General features: G+C 45.1%; 1 protein-coding gene across 1 annotated transcript in view; it reads right to left on the bottom strand.

Annotated features, from left to right (window-relative positions):
* The window catches only part of LOC105524311, a 125361-nt gene that overhangs the window by 105089 nt on the left and 1289 nt on the right, over positions 1–18983 (bottom strand). The window contains exons 2-3 of the mRNA XM_011959505.1: positions 16305–16363; positions 9108–9212 (exon numbers count right to left, since the gene is read on the bottom strand). Coding sequence (XP_011814895.1) covers positions 9108–9212; positions 16305–16363 — 164 coding nt within the window. The remainder of the gene's footprint in view (positions 1–9107; positions 9213–16304; positions 16364–18983) is intronic.

Below are 18983 nucleotides of genomic sequence, written 5' to 3'. Positions count from 1 at the left end.
AAAAAAAAAAAAAAAAAAAAGCCTAATTAAATCCTTCTTTATTAAATGAAAAGAGGAATGTGAGTACGTGAATTCTGCATTCTGCACAACCTCTCCACTGACCCCACCCTCACCAGTCTGCCTGGAGAATGCCCTCTTCTTTCTTGACTCCCTCCTGTCTTTTCCTTGACCGCTGTTCCCCAACCTATGCCAATTCAGTCCTTTGAATGCTCTTTAATTGTAGGCACTGTTTACTGGTTTGCAAGCTTGATGTCCTTCTAGGTCCTTCTAGGCCGTAAGCTTGATGAAGGGAAATGTGTCTTAGTCATCAGTTAATCCTGCACCTCTTACAGTGCTTGGCAAATCACATATGCTGGACACTTCTTTTGAATCTAACAGACACTAAGTTGCAGACCATGAAAAGCAGTGAATCTAAAGTCAATGACTCAAAACACAAGTATTAATAGATTAGCAGAGTAGGGATCTCAAAATGAAAAGAAAGGGCAAAAATACAAAGTAGACTCCAGGCTGATTACGACTAAGATATAAAAAAGCAATTTAAACCAAGCCCTGAAGTATTGTTGAGTCCCCTGCTAAACCAAGCAAGTCTGATGCACATAACACTCTTGCAGGCCACACACAGCCCAAGGGAGAAAGTGGTTTCATGAAGTTTGGGCTGGGATATCTTTGGAAGACAGAATAAAAGTCAACTTTGTGGAAATGGGGCAATCCAGATTCTTTAAAATTGGGGTATTTGTCCCTACAAAACACTCACATCATTGCATACTGAAAGGAGCAGGCCGGTGGGAAGGTGGCAAGGCCAGAGGTAGGTGCAGAAACACGAGGAGGTAAAGGCAGCGGGTGGAGACTGACCCGCAGAGAAGTGTGAGCATCAGAACGAATCATGCCTGTTAAAACTCAGGCCACTGTCTGCACTGAACCTGTACTAATTCTGATAAAGTGGCCAAAAGCCAGTGGAAATTCTTCTAACAGATACTTCTGGAAACTTCTCTTCCAAAAATCTCTCAAAGTTGCTTTACTTTGTCATACATCAAATGCTTCCTTGCATCTGAATGTAAAAACAGAACTTGAGGAAGAGATCAGGTTAGAACTCATAATGGGTTCTGATGATTACTTTTCTTCTTCTTTTTGGGAATATTCTCAAATGTTGACCAGTGTAGCCTGGTTAGTGAAAACCATTATTGTTCAGCTACTGGATTAAATGCCTAACAAACATTACAACATAAAGCAGGTACAACTTGTTGACCACTCACGGTGTGGTCACCCTCTTAATCAGTGAATGTGTGTTACCCTCGTAATAGTCACGGTAGTGTCCTCAGGTCAGGATTGTTATCAACCCTGGTTTCCATATCAGAAAACTGAGTCCTGATTGATCAAGTAGCCCATACTATATAAGAGCACTGAGATTATTCTCCAAGGCCATCTGATTCCATCTCCTTGTAGTTGATATTCATGAAGAAGGAGGTGCTCTCAGGAACACTGGGTTCTCTATACACATTGTCAGTTATTTCTGCAAACAACAATAACAACAAGCATTAAATTTTGGGAAACTCATGGGCAGGACTCAGCATAGAGCTGGGCATCATGCTACTTTGTACATCTGCTGATTAATTTTGTTTGGAGACCACATAGATCATCAGGAATTTGAAAATGTTAGCTAACCAATGAAGACTTCCAGCTGCAGGGGGTCTGTCTTCTTTTCCTCTTCTTTCCCTTTCCTTTTTCCTTCCTTCCTTCCTTCCTTCCTTCCTTCCTTCCTTCCTTCCTTCCTTCCTTCCTTCCTTCCTTCCTTCCTGCCTTCCTGCCTTAAACATTTATAGGCACCTACTATGTACCAAGTGTTGTGCTGTGAGCTGGGACACGGAGATTAAAAAGACATGGACCACTCAAGGGCCTTGGCATCTAGGTATGGGAACACATCACTGCTCAGTGCAAGAAAGGCTACTCAAATTCCAGGGAGACAAGTGAATAGACAGAATCAAATGCACCTCCTTTTCTCTGGGTCCCTCATTAGACTACAGGGCCATATTTCTAAAGGGAAGGGGAACTCCCAGGCTGATGTGCCTGGTAAGTGAGGGCAAGTCTGCAGAGGAGCCCGACCACATTACACAGAGGAAGGACGGTGCCTGTGACAAGAAGGAAGAGCCGCGGAGTCGGGGTAGAGTCACAGTGCAGGACCTGGGACAGGCAGACAGATTCCCCCATGCCAAACCCTGAAGAAGCGGGGAAGGGCCTGCAGGTCTGGAAAATAAGTTAGCAAGCAGCAGAATTCCATCTGACCAACTGCACCCTGACTCCCACACTCAGCCCACTATCTCCCAAGGAGGACTTTGACTTCTCTTTGTCCTTAATCTTGTAAGTAAGAATGGAAAATGTAAATCGCCTCAGGGCTGGAGCTCGCCTTCCAGTGAGAGGGGGAAGATCCATTCCAGTATTTATTTATTATTATTATTTAGAGGAGAAAGATGAAAAAAAAGCCAGAAATATTTCCAAAATGTCAGTGCTATTAAGGAAATCTGAACACCTTAATCCATTTAAATGTCAGCTAGAACCAGGCAAAGGGGTTTCGGAAGGGGAGAATGAGGAAGTAAGGAGGGGCAGAGAGAATTAACGCCAGATTCCACATAATCTATCAAAGTTTCTTTCTTTTCTTAATATATTAAATATTAAATGCTTCTTTGCATCTGAGTGAGAGAGGAGAGAGAGAGGGACCAGGGTGGAACTCATAAATGCCTAGATAATTGGTTTTGAGGTTTTTTTTCTTCTTTCTTTCTTTCTTCTTGGCGGATTCTCAATTTCCCTATAAAAGAGAAAATTCATTTCCAGCCGCTAATGTAATGTCAGCGTGCTGTTTACTAAGCATGGATGATGTATAGGGGGACACTACTTTCAGAGGACTACTTAATGATGCATAGAATTAAATCCTGAGCTCCTCAGCTGAGCCTCCTCCCTCCCTCCTGGTTCCCAGGCTCCCAGTGCATCCTGGGAGAAGCAGGCCTGGCATAACCTGTCTCCCTCATTACTAGAATTCTGGGGTCTCTGCCGAGGAAGCTTGGAAATCGCCCTTAACTTTAGCAGACACATTTGCCCTTGGCGTAAACCAGAGTGAGCTCCTGGGCAGTAAGAAGCTGATGGCCAGGGGAGAGCAGACTGCTCAGTGCTGAGGGAGATAGAAACAGAGAGTTCATAGGATGCACCACGGTGTTGGGGTTTCCCTGTAGGGAAAGGGCTGGCCAGGGAGAGGGAGAGGTGGAACTTCTCCCAGCTTGCCCCCTGCCCCCTGGGAACCATAGCATTCAGATGTCAAGTGAAATATATTTCCCTTGTTCAGCTGCAACCCCAGGGGCCTGTGAGGCTGTCATTGCCAGAGCAGCACCTTGGTTCTCCTGCACCTGCCAGGCTAATGCATTGTCAGTGCAGACTGCTCTCACAGTGGGCTGGCCAGCCTGGGTGGGCCTGGCCTCCACTGAGGAGTTGCACCCTGATGAGAGACTACCCCAGCTTCCCTCCTGGGGAAAAGTGACCCAGCCGTGCCACCAAGGAGACCACCAACTGGTGGCTCAGCACTGAGGAATTGGGAGTGAAGGCAGGAAGGTAGACAATGGGAGGGACCAGTGGGCTGAGGGGAGAAGGAGAAATGTAGCTCTCCTGTGATGGGGGTGTTGGGACGGGGAAATCCAGACACACAGTCCCTTCTGAATCTCCACCAGGGTTGCTTTGGCCCCCTTGAGTCTACTGAAACTGACTTCCCCCTAGGTAAACTCAGTGGCCTCATTTTCTTTATCCTCCTGAGCGTTTGCTTTCACTAACTACTCTCTCCTTTTGGAAACCCTCTACTTAGGCATTGACGATGCTGCTCTCTGGAAAACTCAGTGAGTCCCTATCTTCTTTGTGGGGGTCTTGAGCTCCTCCAGTCTGTACGCTGAGGATTTCCTAAAGGAGTCTTTCTTGATGGCTCTTTCCTCTGTATATTTTCAGTCCCTATACAGGCTCCCTGTTTTTCATGAATCCAAATCCCATGTCTCCAATCTAACCATGAATGTCCACAGCCTCCTCTAGCAGCAAATTCAGAACCGTTCCCGAGTCAGCTCCCCACTTCTGCTCATGCTATTGCCATGGCTTTCAGATTAGAAAACTTGAAGTCATCATTGTCTCTTTTTCTTTTATTAAAAGTTTGAAATGACCTTTGGCTTTCATCTTTCCCACTTATCCCCTGACCCCCATCACCCCGATCCAAGTCTTAGGCCTAAACTTCTGTCAAGGTTCCCCAAATTTGACATTCCTGCAGTTGAGTCATCCCAGCCTATCCTGAACTCTCAGCCCCACCTCATTTTCACAAAATACCATTTAAAATGCGTCATTTTACAGAGGCTAGTCACCACCCACTGAACTGTGCAGCCCTGGGCAGATCCTACTTCAAAGGAGAAATCAAAGGCAGCACCTTCACCAGCTGAACCTGTGGAACAACAGTTGGAGAAACTGAGTTTCCAACCTGGAAAAGGGGAAGTTAAAGGGTTGCCGAGCTTGTTTAGAAAATCAGAAGAGCTGCTCTGCAGCAAACAGGGAGAGATGCTGATGACACAGAGAGAGATATCTGAAATCAGTGAATGCCAGAAACCATGAGCTAGGCGCCAGAGGACTTTCCAACAGAGATATCTAAAGGTGAAATTATCTTTCCCATCTTGAAATATTTCCCAGCAAAGATTGATGATCATGTGTAGGAATATTACAGAAGAAACCCACATGTAGGACTGGTGAGGCATGTACAGTTTATTTAGAAGGATTTTAAAGTTCCTCCCCACGCAGAGGTCCTGTGATGCTGCACCTCACTTCAAGACCTTCCTTCATCTAACCATCCCTCTGTATTCCTCTTTTTTCCCAGCATCCCAGTGTATGTCCAGGCAGGCCAGATTCCTCAGTGTCCACACACACTCTATGCAAGTCTTTGCCCATGTGGCTTCCCTATGAAGAATGGCCTCTTGCTGATCCTTCAGACCCCCTCCTCCAGGAGACCTACTCAGACTCCTCTGCTCTCTCCTGTCTTTGCTCAGCCCTTGAACCACACAATCTTGTACTGTACTCCCCCTTCCTACCCTTAACTTTTTCTAAGCGAGGATGAATCTGATCTCCTATAGTATATGAATCATAATGCATCATTTGCAGTCTCACTGTAGCTAACACAGAACCTTGCAAACACTGGCCAACTCGATCTGCTGATTGATTAAACACAATTACACACAAATTTCACTGCCCACCTTGAGTATTGCTGTGTGAGCCTTGCCAGTCAAGAAGTGTTGCCCAAAGAAAAATTCTGTGTGTGGCTCTCCATCATATACTGAACAAAATGCCAGTTCCTAAGCATGACACTCAGATCCCATCCCATATTGATCCTGAGTTACCTGTTCAAATGTTCCTGCATTCCTTGCTCTATCCGGCCAAATCTGACTATATGCCATTGTGCTGTTTTCACAGTTTCCCTCCCTGGAAAGCCCTTCCCATTTTTGCATACCTGGACATTCTTATTTTGTCTTCAAAAGGCAGCTCAGAAATCACCTTCTCAGTGGAGCTTTTCCTGATGACCTCTAAGGCAGCTTCTTTGCTCCCTCCTCCATGTTCCCAGGGCACTTTGGGCAGATCTCCATTATATTGCTCAACATATTTTATTATAGTTAATTGTGTACACATCTGCCTTCGCCATCGTATGATGTGCTTGCCCTTCAAGGGCAAGGACAATGTCTTACCCATCCCTCATCCCTCTAGTATCCAGCAGCATGTGAGGTGTATAGGAAGAAGGAAGGAGAGAGGGAAGGTACAGAAGGAAAGGGAGGAAGGGATAGAGAAAAGAAAAGAAGGAAAGAAAAGGGAGAAGATATTAGGGGCAGTGGAGTTGTTATGACAAGGATCCAATAAGGCACATTCACCTGGCCCATAGATAATAAGTGACCAAGAAAAGACACCTCGTGAAGCTTCAGGAGTTTGAAAAAGGAGACCTTTGCCTTCTCTCAGACACATCCACTCTGGTCTGGATACACTTGATTCATGGCTACAGGTTCTCTGCATTATAGTCCATGCTAATTAAAGTAAATGTTCTCTCACTTCTGGGTCCCTAGTGTGCCCTGTTGCATAAGACAGAGGACAGTATCGATTTCCTAAAATAGTGGAGGGCTTGCAAGATGAGATAATTTGGTGCAGGGATTTGGGAGCATGTCGTGCCCCAGGAGTGTGGTTTCTTCAGCCACAGTGGAGTGGGAAGGTGGTCCTGGGCTTCGTGGTGGTAGTGGATGTGTTGGCAGATTTGGTCCTCAGGAAAGTTCTGCCTAGGTATTGCTGCTAATTGGAGTAACTAGGTGTCCCAACTGGGCCAGAAGGGAGCCTTTGGAACACTCTGCTAGACGGAGCTGGAAAATACCTTTGTCTCAAAAATCTATGTGATCCCTTGATTACAGCAGAAATGAGATACCACTAAAAAAAAAAATCTTAAACTGATTCTGTAGGAGTTTGCACATAAACAGACATGTCTGGTGAGCTATTTGGTGTTTCCTTATGGAAGTCCATTTGCAGAAAGGAATAATATGAACCCTGTGAGATAAGTCACCAAAAGTAAGAAAGTCTGCCAAGGTGAACCAGACACAGCAGGAGGGCTGGGGCTTAGAGTGATGGTGGCTCTGTGTGCAGCATTTGAGTAACATTAGGAACTCGTCTCAACTCAGCTCTCCTAAAGACACACAGAGAAGAAACGTCTGTGTGTTTGTAAATTGACTAAATTTTGTCCCACTAAATTGTAACCCTTTGAGGTACAGACAACCCTATTTTGAGATCTTCCTCAATGAAGCACTGGGGACACAATGGTCTCACTTCCTACGAACATCAGTGGTTGAGCCAGTTGGCAGCAATTTGGGATGGCAGAGAGAGCCCCTTATTGTGGCAGTCCTGGGAAAAACAAAGACTCTTGCTCAGTAGTAGAGGTGACAGGCCAAAGTAACAGAAGCCAGCCTCAAATGGTAGCTCAGACTGCACAGTCTGCAGCAACTACCCCAGGGGTAGTCCAAGAATGTTTCGGAGGAGTGAACTCAGTAAGACACTGTAAAGCAGGTGGGAGCTCAAAGGTAGCAAGGCTCAAAGCTATGATTCGGATGTCATTATCTGAACCTACAGACTGGTGAGATGCAAGACTGAGAACACATTTTGTTTTATTTTGTTTTACCCTTTTATGTGTGTTTTAATACAGAGAGGAATCATGCAGGCCAGGGGAGATAATAAAATAATCCCGGCAGATGCTCATACCTTAGATCAACCCATGACACCCTACAGCCATGTGCTCTAAGTTTAGGCTCAGTGTGTGGGGCAGGCATTCCTCAAAGATGACAGGCCCCACCTGGGAATCTTGGCTTTACCCATGAGAGTCCAGGAAGCATGGGGTGCTCCCAAGGATGAGATGGTGAAGGGGAGGTAGAGCTCGAAGCCCACCCTCAGGGTGTCAGAACAAGTACCTCTCCCCTTACAGCCTCTGTGTGGCACCAAAAGAAAGGGATTTCAAGAGACCCTAAGAAGTCAGACACCTTGCCATCAGTCAGTCCACCAAGAGCTCTGGTTGGCAGCAGCTCTTTAGGTCTGAGCACCTGTTTCTGGGATTTAGACACAGCCAGAATTTCCTTGTCTTGTTTTCTTTTCTGCATCCTTTGATTTTCCCCCACTAAATAGAAATTATTTTAGACTGTGGCTTCTAGATTTCACCCTTTAACATAATTCCCTAAATAAAATATCCTGATCTGTCTCCCTTCTCATGTCTTCCACAAGCCAGCCCACCTCCATTAGCAGGCCCATCATCCAAGATAATCGGACTGGTCCCAGAAGACCCTACAAAATCTGCCTCTCCCCCAGGTCACTGGGTCACTGATGCCTCCAAATCTGGTCCAGCAGGCTTGGTCTCCCCTTTTCCCTCAGCCCCATCCCTTCCTGGTCAGCCTGGTATCCACTTTCCTGGGTCTTATAAATCTAGAGCTAATCTGCTAAACTCCTCTGGGTCTGAACGTTAATGGCTGCTGTGAGTAAATGGGTTACCTTTCCCTGGAGCCTTCTCAAGCCACTATGGCTGGAGATTCCCACTCAGACTCTTCATATTAGAAAGTTCCTGAGACACGCACATTTCAGTTCTGTGGGAAGTAGCAGGGTCAAACTACTGGAAGACCTAGGATCCCGGTCACACACCCCACCTACCCCACACTTCCTGCACCATCCTGGGCCATCTCTCCCTCCTGGGGATATCCACAGATGGCTCAAATCCATAGGGTCTTGATCTTACATCAACCAGAGTAGAAACTTCTCTCTCTCTCTCCATCCCTCCCTCTTTCTTTCACATTTCCTCATTCATACTCAACTTCCTTTAAAACAGTTCCATGGATCTTTTTACAAACTTAAAGTTAAGGAGACTTTTAAGAATCTTAGTCTGAGTCTGCGACAAAACAGGGGAAATATAGTCCCTAAGGATGACTCTTGAGACAGTTATAAACGACTATAATAAAATTAGAAATTTAGAATAGGAAGGGATTCCCAACTGCTACTCTTCTAGCCAGGAGTCGAAACAGGCCTTTCACAAAGGGAGCGACAGGGAGGATGGCAGGGAGGGGCAGTGAGGAAAGTGGGGAGTTGAATAAGCCTTGCCAGATTGGGAAATGAGACCCACAGGGAAACATGACTCCAATCCCTCCTCAGGCCATAAAGCCTTGTTCACACACCCTCCCCAGCAGCTCTTCCCACACACATGTGTAAACAACAGAAAGGGCTCCAGGGAGCCGGCCTCTGAGCAGGAGTGGGAGAGAGAGATCAGTCTGAAGTCTCCTGGCTTGGCATTTAGGGAAAGTGTCCCTCAGTTTCCTCATCTGTAAACCATAATAACTCAATCTAACAGCTACTAAGCCGTCGCCATGGCAGACACTCCCAGTTTCTTTATGTGCATTCACTTACTCCTCACGACAACCCGATGAGGCAGGTCCTATTATTGATCCCACTATACAGATAAAGAAACTAAGGCTTGGAGAGATAAAGTCACCAGCCAGAGCTTATATCACGCACCCTCAGTTCACCCACAAGACTGGCTATTTTTCTACCTGCTTCTCTGGAGGCTTTTGTGGCAGGACTTTTATCTTATTCCCTTGAAATACAGTATCTTCCTGGACCTTCTCCTTCCATGCTCCATTTTTGTCATCAGTAGGCTAGGGACAGAAAGAGGGTAGATGAATTTTCTTTGGTACTAAATTGGCCTATGGGTCAAGTGGAAAATTAGCCAGGGATATCAACCCATGCACTTGGACAACACCTCCCCTGTTTTAAATTTTTCTTCCACATATTTTCTCTTGGCCTTCACAGCAGCCTTCAAATACAAATGAAGCAAGTTTTCCTCATTTATAAAATGAGAGCAAAATTGCCTGTCTTACAGGGTTGGTATGAAGAGTAAATGATTATAGGAGAGCCCGTAGGACAATGTCAGGCACACAGTTTACTCTTACCAAATGTGAGGTCCCTTCCCAAGTCTAGGAGAGTGATGGCGCTGACATGGAGACTGGACTATGCATGGTCTCACAGCTGAAATTCCACCAGCCCAGGCTTCCTCCCTGGAAGTAAGCATGACTTAGCATCCTGTGCCTCTTCTCTAGACTACCTTTCTCCCTGCCTGTTTCTCCTCCTCTCTCCCCACCTCAAATGCCCCAGAGTTACAAGTTCTAAAATAAATTTACAACATGGTACTGTGCTTTAGGACAAGAATTGGAAAGAAGACCCCAGATTTGGAATGGATAAGGGATGTTTCGGGGGTAGGATGCAGAGATAGTTAGGGAGAGAAGGGCTCAGGTCACTGATGGGAGGAAGGGTACATGGCACTGAAAGATACACAGATGAGTGCATACGCAGCACATGCACACACATGCGCATGCATACACACACATTGTACACATTATCCAGTGCCTTCGTAGGCTACACCTGTGGCAGCAGTGGGTAGTCTTCACAAATGAGCCCCTGCTCACTCTAGAAAGCTATTCAGGCAATCTGTTCCTGTAGGAAACATTCATTTTAGGGACTCTTCTGAGAAAGAGCAATTGGGGTTAATATACGCATATAATCATATGTAATATAACTATGATAAAGGCTCTGTTTAAAATCTGACCAACTGTGCTTGAGGACCAACCTCCTTGGCTGGCCTTTTAGTCCACGTGGCTACCCCTGAGATATCGCCACAGTTCCTTAGGGCACCACAGAGTACAGTTGGAAAACCGCAGCCTCAAATCAGAGAAGGAAGAAATGCAAGGTTCTAAATCTGGGGGCAGGGGGACCATGGTTGACTCTCTGATCACACGATGCAGGCAGTTGCCTATGCAGCTCTGGAGAGCAGATTGCCTGGTCCTCTACTTGATGGCATTCCTGAACCAGAGCTGGATGGTCACCTTCATATATCTTGCTTTGTGAAATCCCTAAAGACCTGTGCTTTGTTTAGGCTGCCACTGTTTGGATTTCCTGTTATATGTAGGTCTGCTCAGGCCCCAGCTGATCCATCATGCTATTATTCCTCTCCTGGCCTCCTGCATCCTGGGCTGACCTCCCACACTGATACTCTCTCCTTCCCCCAGCCCCATTCATGACTTGACAGCACTTATTCTCTTCCTCCGTACAAATCATTCGAGATACCTTCCCTGTCTGATTCACTGCAGTATCCCCAGGGCTCAGAGCCATGCTTGGCACACAGTAGGCACTCAATGAATATTTCTTAAGTAGACAAACGAATTATCTCACCAACCCGGCATTGCTCTCATTATCTGACTGCTGCTTGGCCTACTCTCAAACCCTGACCCCTTGTCCTTCTCATATCTCATATTTCTTATTGTCTCTGAAAGATCTCTATTTGGTTGGCCTCCCAACCCCTGCAACAAAACTTGTCCAAAGCAGAGCTTGTTATCTTTCCTTCCAAGCCAGAGCCCATTCCCAACTTCCCAGTTATTGCTGGCAGCACAATTAGCCTTAGGACCAGGCAGTCATTTCTCTTCATTTTTCTCTTTGCTTGGCGTTCACTCCCTCTTTTGAGTCCTGTCTGTTCTTTCTCAGCAAGGTCTCCCAGTCTCTGTACTCTCTTTTCTCACAGCAGTTCCTGATCCAGGCTTGGACTCTGCACTGGAAGCACCAGTGGGCAGTCTTCCTTCCTACTTTGCACCAACACAAGTCATGTGCAGGTCCCGCCAGTCCCCTGACAGAGAAGGGCTTGAGAGTGAATGTCACAGAGAGCACTCAGTGAGTGTGGGATGAGGGATGAGTAAAGGATCCCACATCTCCTTTTCCTTGAGGAGAAGGATCCTCTGTGTCTATCGTACCTTTGCAATTAATGCAGTAATTCTGAGGACAGACTGGAGGCCCTTCTCAATTCATCAAGTTTATTGCATTCCCAAAACCAATCTAGAAACTTTACCCCCTCCACTACCTTTACACCCTCACTCCTTTTCCCTTTCTCCTGATTCTGGGCCTTAACCGTTCTCTGAGTGGCTTCCACACAACAGCTGGGGCAGCACCCATGACAGGAGCTCACTGCTGAGCTCCACAGCCTGCCTGCAGGAGGGAGAGGGTCCTGGCCTCATCCACCTACTGCCTTCTCCTGATTCTGTGCTCCCTGGCTTCTCCTTCATCACTCTTCTAAAAATACTTCAAAGCTTCCTGCTCTCTTCAATGCTGACCCTATGGTGCTATTTCCCAAATAAATAAATGACAAAGAAAGAAACAATAACTCTTCACATAGGCAGGGCAGGCCATTTTCTTCACCATCCACCTTCATTGAAAACTCTAATTACCTAATCCTACCTATAGGTGCTTCTCACATGAAGAATGACAGAGAGGATTTTGCCCACCTTAGCGTGCTTTCTGGGTATAACTCTATGTTCCGGAGAAGCTTTTGGACTCCCTGCACCCCACACTCCTCAGTCTATTTGTGCCAACTGATTTATGCAGGGCTGGGAAGCTTCCAAAAAACAAACAAGCAAACAAACGATTTGGGATTTGGACATATACAGACATGTCTGATGACATTGGCAATGCCTTCCAGAAAGCCAAATTGCAGTGAGGAACTTCAGGAGACAGATCCTGAGGAAAAGAAGCCACCATTATGAACCAATCTGGAAACAGGACCTGAGGAGTAAATGGAAATGTTTCTGCATAGAATGAGGCCAACACTGCTTGAGCCTCCTTGCAGAGGAAAGGTCGTGTGTATGCAAAGTGAAAAGAGCTGGAACATCTTGGAGCTCGGGCATCCCTGTAAAGGAGTCACAAAGGAAGAGAGAAGCCTTTCCCTTCCCATTCTGTAGATGTTCAGCTAATAGTTGTCCAGAGAAAGTGGTGGTGGCCACCCTTCCAGGGGCAGCCTGAGCAGAGTGATGATGGGGACACAGACAAGAAGCAAGAGGCACAGCAAAGAGATTCATGAAAGCAACATGGCAACCCTGGCGTACCACCTGAGATGGCTAGGAGGAGCCACGGGAGGATAGCAGAGGGTAGTAGCCTCAAGTTCCTAGCCACACCTCTCCAGTCCCAGGAGCCAAGCACACAGTTCCCTGTGACCTCATTGTACCCAAGGTAGTGAGGTGAAGAAGCATTTAGATTACATAAAGAATCCTCCACTCAAGGTACATAAGCAAGTCCAAACAATTATGTAGGAAGAAAGAAAAAGACAACAGGCTTGCAAAGCATTAAGCATATTTGCAAAAGCTGAGTATAGACAGCACAGGTTCTGCTTGGTCAGGATTGAATGGGAAGGGGAGGAAAGGCCAGACTTTGGTGTCCACTCAGCCTGTTCTGAGCCAGCTCTGTCTTTGGAGTGATGGACGGTTTGAGTAAGTACAAAAATACTGGAAGCCTCAGAGACTGGCAAGTCCAATCCCTCTTTTACATGAATAAGCACCTGGGCTTTCCACAAAAGAAAATGGTTAGAAGTAGCATTTGGGTGGCACATCACAGAAAGCCCTCAAACACATTAGCCTGGATGATTCTCACAATGTCCCCATGAGATTGTGCTGTCCTCACTGCAAAAGCAAAGAAATAGAGGTTTGATAATATTAAAGAAAGTGCCCAAAGTCTCTTGGCTCCACTGCACACCATGCTCTGTGAAAGACAGGAGGGGTGGGAGGCAGGGGCTAGTAGGTTATGCAGAGGACAGCTTGGTGAGATATTACAACCAGTAGTTCAATACAAAGAATCCATGTGAGTGAATGAATGAAAGAATGAATGAAAACCTGTGAGATATTAATAAACATCATCAAACACAAGCTGTGTAGGTTTTTAAGAACTGAATAATCTCATTAAATAGTGGGAAAATTTAAGATTCCAGAAAATTCAGGAAATATATGGGCCAGTGTTTGGTGTACATCAGTTCATTAAAATTACAGATGTGAAGACTCTACTCATAAACTACTGAATCAGAAATTCTGGGACCTCCTTATATTCAACAAGCTGCCCAAGTGACTCTGCTGTGTGTGAAAGTTGGAGAACTAGTGATTTAGGTTATAGTTTAATTTGTAATAATCAAGACAAATAATTAACTGCCTTGTAATACACACTCGCATTCACTGATTGCCATCATGTCTCTTTCTGATAATAATAGTGAATCTACATGAGCACTTACTCTCTGCCATATGTGTAAATTCTGATTGAATTTTCATAAGAACTTTGCAGGGCGAGTATTATCTTTACTCAATAAAATCAGGGCCTAATGCTCAGAGAGATGGAGTGACTTGGTTAAACAAACATTGTTAGACTGGGCCAAAGCTGGCTCTGCACCAGGTGTGCCTGTCTCCAAGCCCGTGCTCCCTCCATCACAGCCAGGACACCCCTCCTCCTTTGCATGAAGTTGGACCCAAGGTTGGGCTGGGAGGTTCAGAAGAGTCTCTCACAACTTCAAAAGTGATGAGCATGGTTCACAAACATGAACACTTATCTATCATTGCAGCAGCAAATAAGAACTTTTGAGAACCCGGTGGCCAAAGTTGAGAAGCATAGATAGCCTCCAAAAACTCTAGAAGAAACGGAGACCATGCCTGTGAAAGAATGATGAATTAGAGAGGGAGTTTGAGGGATAACAGAAGATGGAGAAATGGAGGCTGGCTTGAGAAATGTAAGTAGCCTAGATCTGGAATCTGGGAAGGAAGGGAGTGAGGGACTGCAGTGGAAGGTGCTACAGAAACGAAGTTGGGTGAAAGGGGAAGGAAGGAAACTTCCAGATGAAAGGATTCAAGGATATGCCTGCTGTGATGGAGGTGGGTAGAATGAGAGCAAGAGCCAGGAGAGAGAGAGACAGAGAGAGAGGCCTTGAGCAGATGATTCACCAATGCATGATTTGTAACATCATGCACTGTTCACTGGTCACTTGGAAAATGTTGGTTCACTGAGTTACAAAGATCCTCCAAATGCACAGTGAAAAGCCCCATTGTACACCTGTAGGTAAATAAGAAAGGAAAGGCAAATGATCTTGAAACAGCATTGACCTCCCAGACACCCTGAAAGGATCTCAAGGAGTCCAGGAGTGTCAGGCTTACACCTTGAGAATTACTGCTGTGGTGTAACGAAGAGCATTCTGAACTGGGATTCAGACAAACCGCGTGCTATATCGGACTCACCTTTTCATTAGCTTGGGCATGTCCCTGAACTTCTCTGAGCCCTGTCAGACAAGCTGGATGACTCACTATTTCTTAACAATTCCCCATGAATTTCCCCCGCAGAGCATTTCTCTGCTCTGCCTAAGATAGACTCTTCTCTGCCCAGTTCCCCAACTGCCACCTGCCAACTGTACCCCTTCTTGAAGGCATAGCCAGTAGCCACCGTGACAGGTTCTCTATTTCCCCTCTTCAGACACATCTCTCCTTCTTAGGCCCTTTACTGCCTGTGTTTGGACCTCTCCTGGGGATCTAATATTTCTCTGCCCTCAGAGTAAAAATGACCAGAATCCTTGTCTGGCAACCCCACCACTTCTGGCACCCCCACTTCCCCTCCCAACTGGACTGTGAGTCCCTGAAGAGCAGAGACCACCAGGTCTTGTTCATGTTTATGTCTCCTTCAGCCATTAGCCCAATGCCTGACACAGAGTAGGCACCCTGTGGAAGCGAAATCAATTGGTGAGCATGTTTCAGAAAGATCTATCTGTAAGGTTAAATGGATATTTATGGGAGAAGAGGCTGGGAAGAGGTGACTGGGAGGTGAAGGGAGAGGAATGGCGGTAAAGGGAAATAATGAGAAAACTGACGGAAGGGGCCTGAGGGGAGAGGTCACAGTGTACACCTATGGGCTAAAGTGACAGGGTGTGATGGGGGCACAGTAAGAAGATAAGAAGGGCATTTTATGGTGGACTTAGAGGATAGGGAGGGGAGTGGAATGCTTGGTGAATGGCATTCATTGGACTAAGACACTAAAGAATACTTGGGATGAAAATCAGGAGACACTGGGAGGAGGAGCTGAGTCCTGGCTGCTGGATGACTGCTTGTGTGACTGAGGGGCATGAACAGAGGTGCTAGCAAGCCGACCCCATTCTCTCTGCGCACGATGCCAGGGACGCCATTGGATCTCCTGTGTGGGGCTTCCTGAGAACCCCCCTTCCAGGCACCTGGAAACCCCTGCCAGCTCCCACACATCTGGTGAGGAGCAAGCCCGCATGTAGCACAAGTGGCAAAGAGTAAGACACTCAAAAACTCTGTCTTTTTCTCTTCAAATATTTGCAGAGGGAGTGTGGCAGGAGCTCAGGGAATGCGGTGCTTATTGCTCACACTACATTAAAATTCAGATTGGCTTGTGCAATATCCCTGGCATAACCACTCTGTGCTGATATTTTTATAACTCTTAATATCAAACAAATTGCCTCTTCACTGAGACAGTTTAATATGGCGGGGGCCGTGCCCGCCAGCTTCCTCACACCGGCCCCATAAAGATCATCGTTCTGTTACTGGGGACAGAGGAGCTATGAATTTACTGTCAAAAATATGACTGGATTTTGCAGAGTAAATCTTGGACTGTATTAAAAGGATCATGGTGTTTTAATTTCTTTTCTCGCCCCATACACTCTCCACCACATCTTTTTTCACTAATAAAATAAGGTGGGGCCTCCAGGTTGAATCATCTATGAATCATCTTTTTTGGCCTAAGTTCCTGTTTTTGTCATATTCATGCCTCTTCTTCAGTCATCAATAGATGCCTTTGGCTCCACCTTACATTCAATAGATGCTCCCTTTTTTCTTCATGATCTGGGAGAGAAAAAGACTTGAATGGATTTTTCTAGAAAATCCCCACCATACTTCAACTTCAGGGTCAACAGAATCTTCTCTTCTTTGGGTAACTTTTACCCCAATGGCATCTGGGGAGTAAAGAGAACTATAGTTGAACATTACACTCTTCTTCCTGAGCTCGTTCCATCAAACACTCCTTTTATTACAAATATATGATTTCCTACATAATTACGAAAAATAGACTGTACTGATTGAACAATCAGTTCTCCCTTTCATTTATAAATCAAGGACCTAGAAAATGCCAATCAGAGCAATCTATTCCAGATAGTATGTATTCCCAAATTGAGTTGTTATAAATCTACCCAAAGCAAAGAAACCTGACATTTTACTAGTCCAAGTCACTTTACTGTAGGTAATCAGTCCTTTCCATATATTGAACATAGTTTGTGAACTCTACCCTCCCACCGTTACTGCCCTACAGAGCCACTCAGAGACCCAAGATACTGAAGTTCAGAACAAGTGAGTAAGGTGTCCTCCAAGAAATACATTGACTGGAGGAGTCGTATCAATAGAAGTCTCAGTACAGTGTATGCAAGTGCTGAATGGCAGCACAAATGCAAAGAACAAATGATCAAAGTGTTTTGCATCATCTTCCAGCCTTCCTGTGACCTGTGTGGTCTCCAGACTGACAGACAGACAGACAGACAAATGGACACCAGTCACACATCCTTGTTTTCAAGGCAGGGAGGAAAGCTTCCACTTGAAAAGTGCCCAGTCACTTGAAAGGGTTACTTGTGTGAGGTCACATAATTTTGAATGTTTTTCTCTCATATCTTTATAGCTCAAATCCTCTTTTTCTTCTCTACTTGTATTTTATGAAATAATACTTAGGATGACTCCACCATTTTCAAGTTTTACATTTTAATATACTTTGAAATTGGTATCCTCACATAACATACTTAACACCAATCAGAGGTACCATCACCCATTATTATAACTTGACACACATTTGTTTTGTGAATGTTTTAGGAAGATTTGAACGGAATAATCCTTTTCTTTAAGTACCATATCTTTTTTGATTCTTATGGCTGAAGCCATATCCACTTCCTTTGCTTCCAGAACATTCTAGATTGCCCTGGCTTGCAGCACTGGTGGTCTTTGAAAATCTACAAAGTTCTAAAAAGGCTGATCCAGGCTAGGAAGTCAGACCAGGCCCTGTAGAATTGTCAGCTATTAAAATATGTCACATCTTATGCTTATGAAACCAGGAAAAATCATAAATCACGCTTTTATAACTGACTGCTATGGTCTGAATGTGTCCCCCAGAGTTCAAGTGTTGGTAACTTAATTTCCAATGTAACAGTGTTAAGAGAATGGATATTTTAGGGTTATTGGTGTCTGTCCTCATTAATGGATTAATGGTGTTATCATGGGAGTTAGTTATTGAGGGAGCAGGTTTCTGATAAAAGGGATGAGTCTGCCCCACTTTCTCTCTTACTCCTTTCTGCTCTCTTCCCCTTCCTCCTCCCCTCATAGAATGATGCAGCAAGAAGGTCCTCACAAGATGCAGTCCCCCAACCTTGGATTTCCCAGCCTCCAGAACAGTAAGAACAAAAAAATCTTTTCTTTATAAATTACTTAGGCTTTGGTATTCCGTTATAGCAACACAAAACAGACTAAGACACTGACTATGCTAAAAATGGGATGATCTGGGCCGGGTACAGTGGCTCATACCTGTAATCCCAGCACTTTGGGAGGCCGAGGCAGGCGGATCATGAGATCAGGAGATCAAGACCATCCTGGCTAACACAGTGAAACCCCATCTCCACTAAAAATACAAAAACTTAGCCAGGCCTGGTGGTGGGCGCCTGTAGTCCCAGCTACTGGGAAGGTTGAGGCAGGAGAATGGCGTGAACCTGGGAGGCGGAGCTTGCAGTGGGCAGAGATCGTGCCACTGCACTCCAGCCTGGGCAACACTGCAAGACTCCATCTTAAAAAGAAGGATGATTTGAATAATGCAAAAGAGGAAACTTGATAATATCAAAAATTTAGAAATAATCAAAATGAACAAAAATATGTGCCTTGTTAAAAAAAACAACCATCCATAGAGCATAAAAACCTATAATAAAACACTGTAACCACTTAGAATTTTGTTATAGAAAAAATATTTAATATGATATAAAAAGGTATTTACAATTTCACACTGAATGAAATAAAGCAGGTCAAAACAATGTTTACAATATGACCTTTTTTTTTTAACACATATGTATTTTGAGATTTAGGATAAATTCCAGACTGTTTATAGTAGAATAACAGGTGATTTTTTTTCTTCTATGTTGCGTATCTCTGTTGTCTTAATGTTCGATGGAAAAAATAGGTGTATTGCTTTCAAAATAAGAGGGAAAAAAAGTAGTCTGGAAAATTGTTTTCATTGCACATCTGTGGGAGTTGAAAATTGAGCCTAGAGCTTATAAGACATTCTTGTATTCATGCATCTTAACAAATAATACTTATGGCCTAAGGTAAGCTAGCCCTGTGGTATTGCAGAAAAACCAAAGAGCCACTACCTGCCCTCTGACAACTTATAGTTCTGCCACTCAGACAAGAGAAAACTTAAATCCCTGCCTTTGAGGTGAGAAATGAGGCCTCACTTCTGCCAAGGGCCTTTGAGGCTTCCACAGCTCCTTGGACTGAGGTTGGAGCCAGCACTGCCTCCTGTGCCCTGAGGGTGCCTGGGACCCCTCCCAC

The sequence above is a fragment of the Colobus angolensis genome, unplaced genomic scaffold (genome assembly GCF_000951035.1).
Source record: "Colobus angolensis palliatus isolate OR3802 unplaced genomic scaffold, Cang.pa_1.0 Scaffold498, whole genome shotgun sequence".
Lineage (NCBI taxonomy): Eukaryota > Metazoa > Chordata > Mammalia > Primates > Cercopithecidae > Colobus > Colobus angolensis.
This window is presented reverse-complemented; position numbering and strand designations above follow the sequence as displayed.